Genomic DNA, 14380 nt, shown 5'->3' with positions numbered 1-14380 from the left:
ATCCCCAAAATCCCTTTCAGCTCTATTCTATTCTGTTAAATTTATTCCTTGAGTTGATCGAGGCTGATCTATGCTCGGAGTCAGATGGGGATCAAAATCAGGGGGCAGATGGAGAGCAGGATTAAACATGGAAGTTAAAAGTCGATGCTGCTACTGAGAAGGAGAAAGAGGAGACGGGGAGAGGATAATTATGTACAGTTGATATGGAGAAAAGCACAACAGTTTTATAGGAAAAAAGGAGGTGGCAAGCCATGAATAGCATCATATAGCAAAAATTCCCAGATTGCTATCGCCCACAGGCCAGGGAGATTCCTTGGAAGGTCTTATGCACATTTTATGATTCATATTTTCTGTTGAATCTATTGAGAACAGAAAGACAAATGTGTCGGGGAGGAAGATTGGCACAGGTAGAAACTGTCGCTCTCTTTCATGTTCTGCTGCAGATCAAATCTTAGGCACGTCCTCTTGCTAGCCAACTGCTGCTTTCATTTCTGTTCTAACAGGTCTTCACAGATAAAGTTCACGTTGTACCTTAATTAGGAGGTCTTTATAGCTATGTGATTTGAAAAAGAATAGGCACATTTTTTAAAAAAACCCTGGACCTTTCCCGGAAGTAATTAAAATAGGAGCCTTCCCAAATTTACCAGAACTTCAGCTCTCGTGTTTCCCAGTTTCAGAAGCTGTTTATTGTATTGTGTTCAATTCAGGGAATTGAAACCCGGGCCTATAGAGAGATGCGAAGGCTGTCCTAGAAAGGGAATAGAAATATTTGTCTTTGTGTCCATGGTTATATTGCAATGCTGCTGTGCTATCCAAGAATGCACAGTTTCAGTAAAGGGCTGCAAAACTTTTTACTACCTCACTGTGGGTGGGGCTTATTTTGTGGGGATGGCTTGCCAGCCATGTGACCAGGTGGGAGTGGCCTGATGATCATGTGACCAGGGATGGCTTAAAGGTCATGTGACTAGGTTAAAGAGGGCCAACTTGACGTCACTGTTAGAGTTAGGGTTAGGGTGCCTGGCCTCTCCTCGCCTCAAAGAGATACAATTTCCCTATCTATTTACTATTACTGAACATCCAAAAAATACTATTTAATTCTATGTATATGTGCCATATGCGTACATACATATTACACACAGGCACACAAAAATAGACATTATCTACTATATGAACTGTATGTGTATGTACACACACACACACATGCACAGTTCTTCTTTTTTAAAAAAAATGTTTTTATTGCTTTTCAAAAGACAAACATAACAAACACAACACATAACATAAAAGGGAGCTACATTTGCTCCACTCAGAATAGAAGTCTTCATTGTGCAGAAGAAAAAAAAGAAACTTATTATTATTTAGATCAATACAGAGAATTATAAAAATACCTATTATAATTCGCTATTTGAAAACAAGTCTAGTAAAATATTGAACTATTTATATTTTCTAAAAAGAAAAAGGGCTGATTATAAGTTGAATCAAATCAAAGAAATATATTCTATTGTAAAACATCACTACCTCTAAAAAATTTAAGTTCTTCTAAAATTATTCAACCTCATTATAAAATTATTCAACCGATTATGCGCCGTGAAGTACATTTTTGACACTTAACAACCACAGAGGCAGATTTGCTCTATGATGATCTATCCCTAACCTGTTTTTTCAAATCCCTCTGGTGCACCATTGACTATTTGCTCCCAATTTCCACCCACCTTTCCCTGCATAAAAGCCTTTTCCAGAGAGCTGGGTCTTCGCACACAGAAGCATAAAAAGCCCTACATGGGGAAACATTATGAAAAGAGCTTGCCAACTTAATTGGGAAGTAGGTTCTACACCGCAAAAAGAACAATTTCTCCAACTCAACAGTTGTCCTTTTATTAAGGCCAGAAGGTTTGCAATTCTGATAGGACTCCATTCCACATTAGGAGAATTCAGTCATTGAGTCATGTTGGATCATTTTGCTCAAATATTCAGTGCCCCTTTATTTGTACCTAAGCTTGTTTCTTTCATCCATCATTCAGATAGTCAGGCAGAAAGTTGCTTTGGCCATTGAAGAACTCAAAATGAAAATGCGAGCTTGGGAAGTGGTGGAGAGGTAAGTGGCACACAAATGTAAATCTCCCTCTCTCTCTCTCTTTCTCTCTCTCTCTCCCCCTCTCCCTCTCTCTTTCAAGTGACTTGAAAATGATTCATGGTTATCTTAGCTGCTGCCAGTCTTAAAACACTGAACACGCCAGCCAAACAGTGTTCTTTCCTTAACTGATAAATCAGAGTGCAAAAAATTCCAAAAATCCTCCCACATAATTTAGTACACACACACACCTGCACTTGGCCAGGACATTTGCCAGTGTGTGTGTGTGTGCGCGCGCGTGTGTGAGAGAGACAGAGAGAGAGACAGGGAGACAGAGAGACAGAGAGGCAGAGGCAGAGACAGAGACAAGAAAGAGAGACAGAGATTTTATAAAAAGTGAGGATGGCAGCTCAAACTATGTGACCGAAAACCCCATGGGATGGATAATGTTGTGGTTAGCTCTGGCCCAGCTCCTGCCCCAAGGAATGTGGAGGTGGATGTGGGGGAGACATCCACATGCCGCAGGCTGGTTTTGCTCCCAATAGAATCTGCCGACGAAGTCTCCTCTGACCAAGGAAGCGTGAGTGACAGGGAAGAGGGGAGTTTGGCAGACAGCCCAGGAGGAGATCAGTCATCTGTATCATCCCTGGATTCTGAACAAGAATTAATGACACATCCACACATGCGTAGAGTGATGCATAGGAGACAACAACTGAAGGATTATTACAAGAGAAAATGAGGCCACCTGGGGTTGAGTGGGGCTGCTGTAATTAGTGCTACAGATAAAAGTGCAGCCTGGTGTTTTAGCCTCATGGCAATTTATCTGATTCATTGTTTCGTCAAGATTGTGGTTTTTGCTGTTCAGGATTGTGTGTCTGGACTCTCTGGACTTTAGAATTGGACTCAGTTTCCCAGTTATTGGGTGAGCAATTGGACTGCATTTAACCTGTGCCTTGTATGTACCAGAAAATCCCTTTGACATTTAAAAAGGGAGCTGTTTCTGTTTTTCTGTTTATAAAAACTTTTGGGTTTTCCTTTTATCGTGTGGTGTGTGTCTTCCTGGACTAATTACCCTGTAATTATGGGCAGCAGAACAGATAAGGGGAGAAAAGGTGGTGGGGCCTGTTGTAGCATTCCTGTGGTCAGGCATAAGGTTGCACATCCATAGGGGCACTGCAGTGGCTGTAACTTTGAAACCGGGTTTTAAGTACGGTAACTTTGTTGGAGTCTGTCATAATTTTGAGCAGTTTCTAAACAACCAGTTGTAACTTGATGATTACTTGTGAAGTATTTTTTTTACAGATTTGTTATGCTGTGGGATGCCCAATTCTTAAAGAGCAAAGAACCCTTGCTATGCCCTTCAGTATCTCAAGAGGGAGTGTGATTTGGGAAGTGTGGCTTTTGTCCAGAAATAAATCAATTCACCTGCCAAGGAGAAGCAAAAAAAAATGGGCTGGTGCATTGATCTGGAAACAACCCAAAGATCCCTTGTGGAAGTTGTCCTATTGTGCTCCACCCCCCCCCCCCTTCAGCTCATACAAGAAACCTATTAAGAGACAACAATTGCTTATGGCAGGAGCATTGCGAGAATCCTATGAGCTTCATTCACATAATTATATTCCAGAGTAATCATTGTTGTATTTATCCTTTTTATACACAAGAGACAACATTCTGAAGGTCACAAAATCCTCATTTGTACACAGATTTTTTTAGAGAGTCTGATAAAATATGGCATAGACAGCTTGATCAGTATTGGCTTTCTCTCTCTCTCTCTCTCTCTCTCTCTCTCTCTCTCTCTCTCTCCCTCTCTCTCTCTCTCTCTCTCTCTCTCTCTGTGCATGTGCATTTGTATGTGTGTGGTTAATGAACAAGTGATGAGAAAAACACATATTGGCCGTATGGTAGCAAAAGTGATAAAATCAGAAGATGCTTGTTATAATCCTGCTCTCAGAATCTCTCTCTCTCTGTGTGTACTTTATTTTTTTATTTACTTTATTATTTATTTATTTATTTTGTCCAATACACAATAATATACGATGAATGTTATAGAGGATATAGAAGAGAAGAAATACGAGATATAGGAGAGACTATAGACAGGGGACGGAAGGCACTCTAGTGCGCTTATGTACGCCCCTTACTGACTTCTTAGGAATCTGGAGAGGTCAACTGTGGACAGTCTAAGGGTAAAATGTTGGGGGTTAGGGGATGATACTACAGAGCCCGGTAATGAGTTCCACGCTTGGGCAACCCGATTACTAAAGTCATATTTTTTACAGTCAAGTTTGGAGCGGTTAATATTAAGCTTGAATCTGTTGTTTGCTCTTGTGTTGTTGTGGTTGAAGCTGAAGTAGTCTTTGATAGGCAGGACCTTGCAGCATATGATCTTGTGGGCAATACTTAGATCATGTTTAAGGCATCGTAGTTCTAAGCTTTCAAGACCCAGGATTGTAAGTCTAGTTTCATAGGGAATTCTGTTTCAGGTAGAGGAGTGAAAGGCTCTTCTGGTGAAGTATCTTTGGACATTTTTGAGGGTGTTAATGTCAGAAGTCTGGTGTGGGTTCCAAACAGATGAGCTGTATTCTATGATGGGTCTGGCGAAAGTTTTGTAAGCTCTGGTAAGTAGTGTGAGATTTCCAGAGCAGAAGCTACGTAGGATTAGATTAACAACTCTTGAGGCCTTCTTGGTGATGTTGTTGCAGTGGGCTTTGGCACTTAGATCTTTGGTTATTAGTATTTCAAGATCCTTGACCGAGTGGGGATTATCTGTGATAATTTGTTTATTCAGTTTGTATCTGAAGTTCTGATTCTTTTTGCCGATGTGTAGGACAGAGCATTTGCTGGTTGAGATTTGGAGTTGCCATGTGTTGGACCAGTCAGAAACTGAGTCTAGGTCTTTTTGTAGAGTAGTTGTGTTATCAGTAGTGTTGAAGAGTTTTACATCATCTGCAAAAAGAACACAGTTGCTTGTGATGAGATCGCAAATGTCATTGATGTAGAGAAGTAGTTTGTCGTGGACCACTGAATCAAAAGCTTTGCAGAAGTCAATATAAATTACATCTATAGTTTTTCCTTGGTCAAGATGAGTTGTCCATATGTTTTTGCAGTGGAGGAGCTGTAGGTGGCAGGATAGTTTTTTTCTGAATCCAAATTGTTTGTTAGAGAGAAGATTATTAGTTTCTAGGTGGAGAGTAATTGATTGGTTTATAACTGATTTCATAAATTTACATGGGACTTTACATAACTTTACATACTGTAGGAAGAGGCTGTAGTTAGGAATTATCAGCATAAAAGATCCAGTGGGATTCTACCTATTAGAGCTGGGGTGGCGCATTGGTTAGAGTGCAGCACTGCAGGCTACTTCAGCTAACTGCTAGCTGTAGTTCAGCAATTCAAATCTCACCACCGGCTCAAGGTTGACTCAGCCTTCCATCTTTCCTAGGTGGGTAAAATGAGGACCCAGATTGTTGGGGGCAATAGGCTGATTCTGTACACCACTTAGAGAGGGCTGTAAAAGCACTATGAAGTGGTATAAACATCTAAATGCTATTGCTATTGGTATTGCTATTAGTAGCAAGACTCAGGCCTGCTTGGGTAGGTCAACTCCCCCCGGAGATTAGAACTGCCCCCAGGCTCCTTGTCTTTCGCAAGTTACTGAAGACCCACTATATCGCCAGGCATGGGGGAATTAAGACATCTCCCCCAGGCTTTCTTATATTTTATGTTTGGTATGTATGTGTTGTATGGTTTTTAAATTGTTGGGGTTTTTTAATATAATTTTATTATTAGATTTGTTCTTATTATTGTTGTGAGCCACCCTGAGTCTTCGGAGAGGGGCGGCATACAAATCTAATAAATTGAATTGAATTGAATTGAATTGTATTGTAACTCTGAGGCATGTATACAGAATAATAGTTTCTCCTAGCTACATTGCAGTCTTATGAAAGTTTACTAAAAAAAAAATTCAGTACCTTCAATGAATCTTACTCATAAACAATTGTTTTACAACTATGGAGCTTTTCCAACTGAGTGAATTTACAATCTTATATTGGCAAAAGAGGCTCAATGTGAGGCCCGGATTCCAAAGTACTATAAAATGGCATCTGGTAATAGAACAGCTCTTGCTGACCCAGATAAGCAAAGGAACACACACACACATACACACACACACAGAAGGGGGAAGGAGAGAGGGAGGGAGGGAGGGAGGATGGATAAGGCAAGGATGGAAGACTTAAATGTATATCCTATCCAAGCCTATAATGGAGTGAGAAGTGTTAAGTCCTTGACTTACAACCCCAACAGAAACACAAAGTCCTCGACTTATGACCAACCAGGAAGGCTGATGCTGAAGCCTGATTGGCTAATCACAAGAGGCCTTTCGAGTGGGAAGTTAAAGCATTGTGATTGGTTGGCTGTCTGACAGTCCACACTATAAAGGGAGCTTTCATAAGACTGTTCGCTGTTCTATTTAAGCTGAGCTGGAGTGGTGATGAAAATGCTAGAATAAAAGTTCCCTGCTTAAAAAGTTAATCCTCTGCTAAGTTCTGTCACTGCAAAGACTCACCTATCTAACAGGAAGCATAATGCTGGTACCAGGTTAAATGAGGACAATCCCGATTCATCTCCAATGTATCGAATCCAACAAAAACATCACCATGTGTTAATGTCCAGCCATGTTTACTGAGGAGCAGCTTAGTTTTAGCTTCTCTTATGTAGACTCATCTGGCTTGCTGGCCCCACTGGCTACTCAGAATTGGGCTATTCTTTAGGATTCGTCATCCAACTGGATAGGCTAGCAAATACAGGTAATCCTCAACTTACAACAGTTTGTTAAGAGGCCATTCAAAGTTACAACAGCACTGAAAAAAGTGACCTTTGACCATTTCCTCCCCCACACTTAACAACCATTGCAGCATCCCCATGATCGTGTAATCAAAATCCAGATGCTTCACCACTGGTCCATATTTAGGGCAGTTGCAGTGTCACAGGGTCATATGATCGATCACCTTTTGCTACCTTCTGTCAAGCAAAGTCAATGGGGAAGCCGTACTCACTTAGCGACATGTCACCAACTTAGCAACTTAACTTAAGAGCTGTGGCAAGAAAGGTTGCAAAATGAGGCAAATTTCACTTGACAAATGTCTCACTTAGGGACGATTGGGCTCAATTGTGGTCGTAAGTCAAGGTAGTCCTAGTTATAGAGCAAAAAAGATCTCTAGATCTCTAGAAAGGGTTCTTTCAAAGAATGGATTACTAGAAACGCCTCTCCGTCTCTTTTATTAAATATCAAGGCAATGAAGAAAATGTCTTTTTCTATTTCACTTAAATATTCCTTCCCCTTCCACAGGCAGCTAAAGGATGAGGATCATGGGATCCGGAAGCAGGCGGTGGTGGCCTTAGTAAGTCTTAGTTCCTGCCTGGCCTATTAGCTTCAACCTATCAGTCTGGGATTTCCACAATGGGGCCTTGCAGGAGAAGTTTGGGAGGGAAGTGGGCCTCTGGTTATACAGGAAAGTTTCCCATTTTCTTCTCCCTCCCAGCCCTGGGTGTTCCTTCAGACCTACTGCTGAGAGAACTCTGAATTCTCTGGAGCAGATCGGGGCACTGCCTGAGAATCTGCAAGGGAAAGGCAGTTGGGAGACATTTGGCTAATTAGATGCAGTCCATAAAGTCCCCCCTGCTTTGTTTTTTACTAGGGCGTTCTTGGTATCCGCCACACTGACGTGCTCCTTGCCTTGTTGGAGATGTTAGAACTGGACACCAATGAAGCAGTTCGTATCCAGGTCAGTAGGAGAACAGACCAGGGAGAATTAAGAGGGATGGCTATGTTCCTTTGTATTGTTTTGGTTGGTCAATATTTTGCGTATGTCTCTCCCATTACAGATTATCAAAGCCTTTTCCACTCTGGGAGTTGATAACATAAATGTGAGGAGGAGCCTTAAGAGGAAGAAACAAGGAGGGGGAATTCTGGGCAGGTAATTATGCATATTTATTTATTTATTTAATTTATTTATTTTTTTATTTTGTCCAATACACAATACATATTGAAGAGGATAGACATGAAGTATTATATATAAAGAAAAGATATAAAAGTAGAGGAGAAGATATATGAAAGGAAGAAAAGATATATGATGTATGAGATAAGGAGAGACAATTGGACAGGGGACGAAAGGCCGGCTAGTGCACTTATGTACGCCCCTTACTGACCTCTTAGGAACCTGGAGAGGTCAATCGTGGATAGTCTAAGGGAGAAATATTGGGGGTTAGGGGTTGACACTACTGAGTCCGGTAATGAGTTCCATGCTTCGACAACTTGATTGCTAAAGTCATATTTTTTACAGTCAAGCTTGGAGCGATTAATATTAAGTTTGAATCTGTTGTGTGCTCTTGTGTTGTTGCGGTTGAAGCTGAAGTAGTCATTGACAGGCAGGACATTGCAGCATATGATTTTGTGGGCAATACTTAGATAGTGTTTTAGGCGTCGTAGTTCTAAGCTTTCTAGACCTAGGATTGATAGTCTGCTTTCGTAGGGCATTCTGTTTCGAGTGGAGGAGTGAAGGGCTCTTCTGGTGAAGTATCTTTGGACATTTTCTAGGGTGTTGATGTCCGAGATGTGGTATGGGTTCCAGACAGATGAACTGTATTCAAGGATTGATCTGGCAAAAGTTTTGTAGGCTCTGGTGAGTAGTGTGAGATTGCCGGAGCAGAAGCTGCGTAGGATCAGGTTAACAACTCTAGAAGCCTTTTTGGCGATATTGTTGCAGTGGGCTTTAGCACTTAGGTCATTTGATATTAGTATTCCAAGGTCTTTTACTGAGTGGGAGTTGGCTGTGAGAATTTGTTTATTCAGTTTATATATGAGGTTTGGATTCTTTTTGCCGATGTGGAGGGTAGAGCATTTGTTGGTTGATATTTGAAGTTGCCAGGTGTTAGACCAATCTGAGACAAAGTCGAGGTCTTTTTGGAGAGTAGATGTGTTGTCCATGGTGTTGAATAGTTTTACATCATCGATTAAGAGAATCCGTTACTTTAGAGCAAATGTAAAGACAGAATCATATTTCCAACGCTAAACAGTGCTTATTTGAGAACTAACAAGGAACGTCGGGCATCGCCCTCAGTCCTGTACCTGAACCCGTCCTGGTAAATATTTTTTCATATGGAGCCTGATATTGGCTGGAATTCCTCCCCATCCCTCAAGTGAGACAGTTTTGTCTTTAACTGTTCCAGTTTGAAAGGAGCACTAAAGGCTGTTATGATTTGAATGGTGAAAGATCAAGTGGGTGGGATTCAGCAAGTTCTGACCAGTTCCGGAGAATCAGTAGTGGAACTTGTGAGTAGTTTAGACAGAGTTGGTTTCCTCCCAGTTCGGACCAGTTCACCTTAATGGTAGCAGACTGCACATGTGCTACTCAATTGTAAACTATACCCCTCAGTAAGACCTCAGTATTTACTGCCCCTACTTGACAAAATCATACACTGGGACTGTAATAAACAATTACCATATTTTCTTCAGGGTACAAATATATATGTAGTTTCTAGAACTGCTAAGTTTATAGTCAGGGCTGTTGAGATGAGACTACGTTTTATAGAACATATTGGGGTGGCATGCAAAGGAGATGAACTCACTTAAGAATATTTTACATCAGTATCTTAGATTTGTTTAATATAATCCTTTGCACGAGTTATATTCTCATGTTTTACTACTCAATTTTAGCATATTTTACTGCATTTTAACTTATTATTTATTCAAATTCTCTCTATTTTAGCCAATTTTATTGTGTTTTAACCAGTCACAGTTTTATGATGACCGATGTGGTCCTTTTCCTCCCTTTGATATGGTCGATTGACTAATCAAATAAAGTTGATATTGATTGGTTGATTGGTAGCAGACTGCTGGACTCCCAATGAGGTCATGGAACTGGATCAGTTGGTGCTGATCCATGGGCGCTGCAATCTTTTTTTAAAAAAATGTTCTTGGAAATTTTTTTCCAAATATCCCCCCCCCCAGATTTTTTTCTTCTGAGCATGTGCAGAAACTGTGTTTTCCAGCACTGTGCATGTGTTGCCATCTTGTTTTAGGCTTTTGTTAAAAAAATGTTTTTGGACTTTTTTGCACTGCGCATGAGTGAAGCGCATGCGCACCCACAAGGGAGGAAGCGAACCAGCAGCGAGGCAAGTTAGAACCCTCCCTTGAATTCAGAGATCCGGTAAATCCCACCTCTGACTGGCCCCACCCCCATCTGCCTCCTGAGTCCCAGGTGATCAGGAGGAAATGGGGATTTTACAGTGTCCTTCCCCTGCCATGCCCACCAAGCCACGCCCACAGAATTAGGCATAAGGGGCGTGCATAAGTGCACCAATGTGCCTTGCGTCCCATGTCCTAATGTTTCTTTTTATTTTCACTAGTACCATGCATATGAATATCATTATATCTAATGTTTCTTCTTATTTTTTTCTTATTACCAGTATCATGTGTATGAATATTATTATACCTTTACATACCTCCAATATGTACTTGACAAAACAAACAAACAAATAAATAAAAATAAATTGGCAGTAAATTTTTTTGAATCCCACCACTGAAGTGGTTTCAAACTAGGTTCTCCTAGAGAGCCCACCAGTTCTGAGCCAACTGCTGCTTCACAGACATGGATGACAGGTTCCCCTCCTGGCAGTTTAGTCAGGAAATATTTTATTTATTTAATTTTTAAATTAAATTTATACAGTGCCCAACTCACTATCCCAAGTGACTCTGGAGACATTCTCGAGTAACAGTTAATTTGGGAAGAAAGAAACTCGGATCCTATTTTTGAAGAGGAAGGTTAAAACACAAGGATTTCACTTGAACACTTCATAGAGGAGAAATCTAAATATGTATAAACAATTTAGGATGAATTTTTTTTTTGTTCATTACCTGTTCCTTTTTTTCTTTTAACAGGAAGGGCTGTCAGCTTGCCTCTTTTGTGAAGGAGAGGCAAGCTGAATTTGTTTTTTATTTTGTTAATTGCTAGACATTTTATCAGGATAAGAAATAACTCTCAGACCCAGATCAGCCTGAATGACAGTTCCCTGGTGGTGGCTGCAAGAAAGCCAGAGAATGAGGACTAATATTAAATACAGTGGTACCTCTACTTAAGACCTTTTCTAGAAAAGAACTGGTTGTTCAATATTTTTTTGGCCTCTACTTAAGAACCATTTTCTACTTAAGAACCTGAGCCTGGAAAAATTTCCCAGGAAATTTGAGAGCGGCCAGTTTCCTACCATTCCCCCTTTAATCCCGGCCATCTCAGGCTTTTCTGGGCTGCCAGAGGAGCCTTTTGGTGGTGCTTAAGGAGGCTTTGGCAGTCCAGAGTGAATGGAGCGTTTTCCTTTCTCTGGGCACTTCGAGAGGGAATAAACCTCTGCCAGCGCCCAAAGAAAGGAAACGCTCCCTTCACTCTGGTCTGCCTAGAAAACGGAGCGTTTTCCTTTCTCTGGGCGCTGCCCCAGAGTCCCTCTTTTTTTTTTTGGCCTTAAAGTTTTGGATTTTTTTGATTCACATCACCTTCTTCCTTGAGCAGCGACTGTCCTCTTCCTCCTCCTCCCACCCAAATTCTGAGCTTTTATTTCTTTCCTAATGGGTTTGCACACATTATTTGCTTTTGCATTGATTCCTATGGGGAAAAATGCTTCTACTTAAGAATGTTTCTACTTAAGAACCTGATCACAGAACGAATTAAGTTCTTAAGTAGAGGTACCCCTACATTCAATATGAATACATATTATTAATCTTATCTGCCAGGCTTCTGCTTGGAAGAGAATGTGAGGGGGGGGATCTGCAGAGTAGAGAATAGACCCCTTGCTCACTCTGCTTCTCCTGTGATCAAAGGACTAGCAAGTACTATTTTATCCAAATCTAAAACATTAGGGCAGTGAGAGAGGGAGAGAGGGAGATAGGAAGGAAGGAAGGAAGATTATAATGAAATTGAGAGAAGGTCTCAGGGAAGTCCTGCCTTAGAACTTGGCCAGCGCACGTGCCCATAAGATGAGCCCTGTGTCACACCCAGCATAGCCATGCCCCTGGCCACGCCAACCAATGGCTAGCCCCCTCGCCCCCCTACTCGGCCCTCCGAGGTTAAACACAATCCTGATGTGGCCCTCAATGAAATTGAGTTTGACACCCCTGCACTAAACCCATACTCAAAAGCACCATGGCATGGGTTTAGTTCTCTTTCAAAACAGTAATGGATCAATGAAGCAGATCATGTTTGCTTCACTACCCTACCAACCTTGTGCCTTTCTGCTGTTTCTTGGGTGCCTGATAGACACTCTCTGCTTTTCCAGCCACTGTTCCCTGCCCAAAATCAGTCTAGCTTAATTTCAAGGCTTGACGGGGCAGCAGGAGAAGGAGGGGAAGATTTATTCGCTATTTCTTGATATACGAGATCAGTGACCTGGCAGATAAAGAGCCCTCTCCACAACTTACGCTGCCACATTTTCCTGCTTTATTGGGAAACCTGGTATCCGATTTGCCAGGGGGAGGGATAACTTATGGACATAACTAACTCTCCAAACTCCGCATATCTTCCCAAGTTGCGGCCCCAGCCCATGTAAAGCAAAGTGACGAGTGATCGTTGTTCCCCCTTGCAGGTGATGTTCAATGGGAGGGAAAATTGAACCAGGACAATGCATTAATCGGTTATGTTAACCTGCCCCATATTAGAACTGCAAAGGCAATGTCCTTCCTCGGCATCTTTCCAGTAGGGTGGAAAAATATAGTTGGGCAGTAAGGTAACAGTCTACGGAGAGGGGCGGCATATAAATCCAATAAATCTAATCTAATCTAATCTAACAAGTTTTACACCAACATGTTGGTGAACTTGCTAATGTGTGTTTGCTAATGGTAGCAGGGAATGGTGGGAACAAGCAGTGCAGGATGCTGAGTGCTTAATCATGCTTTAGGACAATCTATGAAACTACTCAGTAAGTATGGTACATAAAGTAGATCCGACGATTTAAGTAGATCTGTCATTTGGGGACCATGCCGTAAGGGAAGTCAAAAGTTATAGTTCAGCAACATCAAACGTCCCAATGAAGATACTAAGTCAGCAGGCAAACACTGCAATGGATCTAATCAAACATTCTTAATGTTTCTGAAATGTGTTATCTCATAAGGGAGTTTTGTTAGCAACCTTCTTTTCCAGTTTTGTTTTCCCTGCTTTCCTTTTTCTCCTTTCTAACCTCTGCCTCTTTTTTTTTCAGTGAATCCATCAAAGCCTTGGAGTCGCTGGACCAGCGCTCAGAAATTCAGAGAGAGTTGATGGTCCACTCTTTTATACTCCAATGAGATGATCTGTTTTGGCATGCAGACTCAAAGTGGTGGATTAAAGCGTTGCCTCTGGGTTTCCAGTGCGCAGAGCAAACAAAATATAGGGTCTGTCTTTGACAGGTGGGTTCAGGGTACCGTTTGCATTTCTGGGAGGTTCAGTGAATGCCAGATGTTCAAGCCATCTGTTTGAGGTTCTCTCTGCGCTGCCAGTTTTCCTGCCGACTGTCGGCTCTACATTGCCATGTGGTTAATGTAATTCCAAGTTGCATCTATCTTGCTGCTGCCACCTCGAGCAAATCACCAGGGTCAATTCTTCTGAAACTGTTGCCCAGGCAGGAAATGAAATCTAACTAGGAAAGAGCCCTGAAGGTGCATCAGCTCTACTTTTGACCAGAAAACCCTTTTCAAAATTTGTTCCATAACACTAAAAATCCAAAAAAAGCTTTTGCTTTGAACGAGAGAGTTTTGAATTCCGGAGAAGCTGAAATTCAGGTCAGCAGATTATTTGATATAGATTTTTTAAAAATGCATAGGAAGAAAGGCTGCGTTTAGGAAGACTGAGCTCCCAAGCCACACCATGGCATACATCACCTTAGTGTTTAAATATTTTTCTTTCTTGCAAATTGGTACTATTTCTGGCCCCTAATTGCCCCAACAAATGCAGAACGACATTTTTCCCCCTGGCTATAGTGAATTGTTGAGCTTGTCTTCTTTGACTTTTAGCTATCTCTTTCAAGAGGGGAATGGTTACTGCTTGAAAGAAAAATGGGATCATAAAAGAAAATAGGACTATGGTCTTGAGCAGGGGCTCTCTAAACTTGGTGACTTTAAGACCTGTGGACTTATCTTTGGATAACAGATATCTTATTATACATTTGATCACTGCAGCCAGAATTTGCTCCATGCACAGCGGTGGGCTTTGAGCCGGAATGCTAAATTGCGCTTGCCGCCGCAGCTTATACATTCTTATGGGCCCAGCATGATTTTGTGGCTGCACTTGTGAAGGT

General features: G+C 41.4%; 1 protein-coding gene across 1 annotated transcript in view; it reads left to right on the top strand.

Moving 5' to 3' along the window:
* Window positions 1–13391, top strand: part of HEATR9 (HEAT repeat containing 9) — a 58128-nt gene extending 44737 nt beyond the window's left edge. The window contains exons 12-16 of the mRNA XM_070735954.1: window positions 2019–2092; window positions 7413–7464; window positions 7762–7848; window positions 7949–8040; window positions 13307–13391. Of these exons, the coding sequence (XP_070592055.1) occupies window positions 2019–2092; window positions 7413–7464; window positions 7762–7848; window positions 7949–8040; window positions 13307–13391 (390 nt within the window). The remainder of the gene's footprint in view (window positions 1–2018; window positions 2093–7412; window positions 7465–7761; window positions 7849–7948; window positions 8041–13306) is intronic.
* The last annotated feature ends 989 nt before the right edge of the window (window positions 13392–14380 follow it).

Source organism: Erythrolamprus reginae, chromosome 2, assembly GCF_031021105.1.
Source record: "Erythrolamprus reginae isolate rEryReg1 chromosome 2, rEryReg1.hap1, whole genome shotgun sequence".
In the NCBI taxonomy this organism is placed as follows: domain Eukaryota; kingdom Metazoa; phylum Chordata; class Lepidosauria; order Squamata; family Dipsadidae; genus Erythrolamprus; species Erythrolamprus reginae.
Note: the sequence above shows the minus strand (reverse complement) of the source record. Positions and strands in the feature narration are given on the sequence as shown.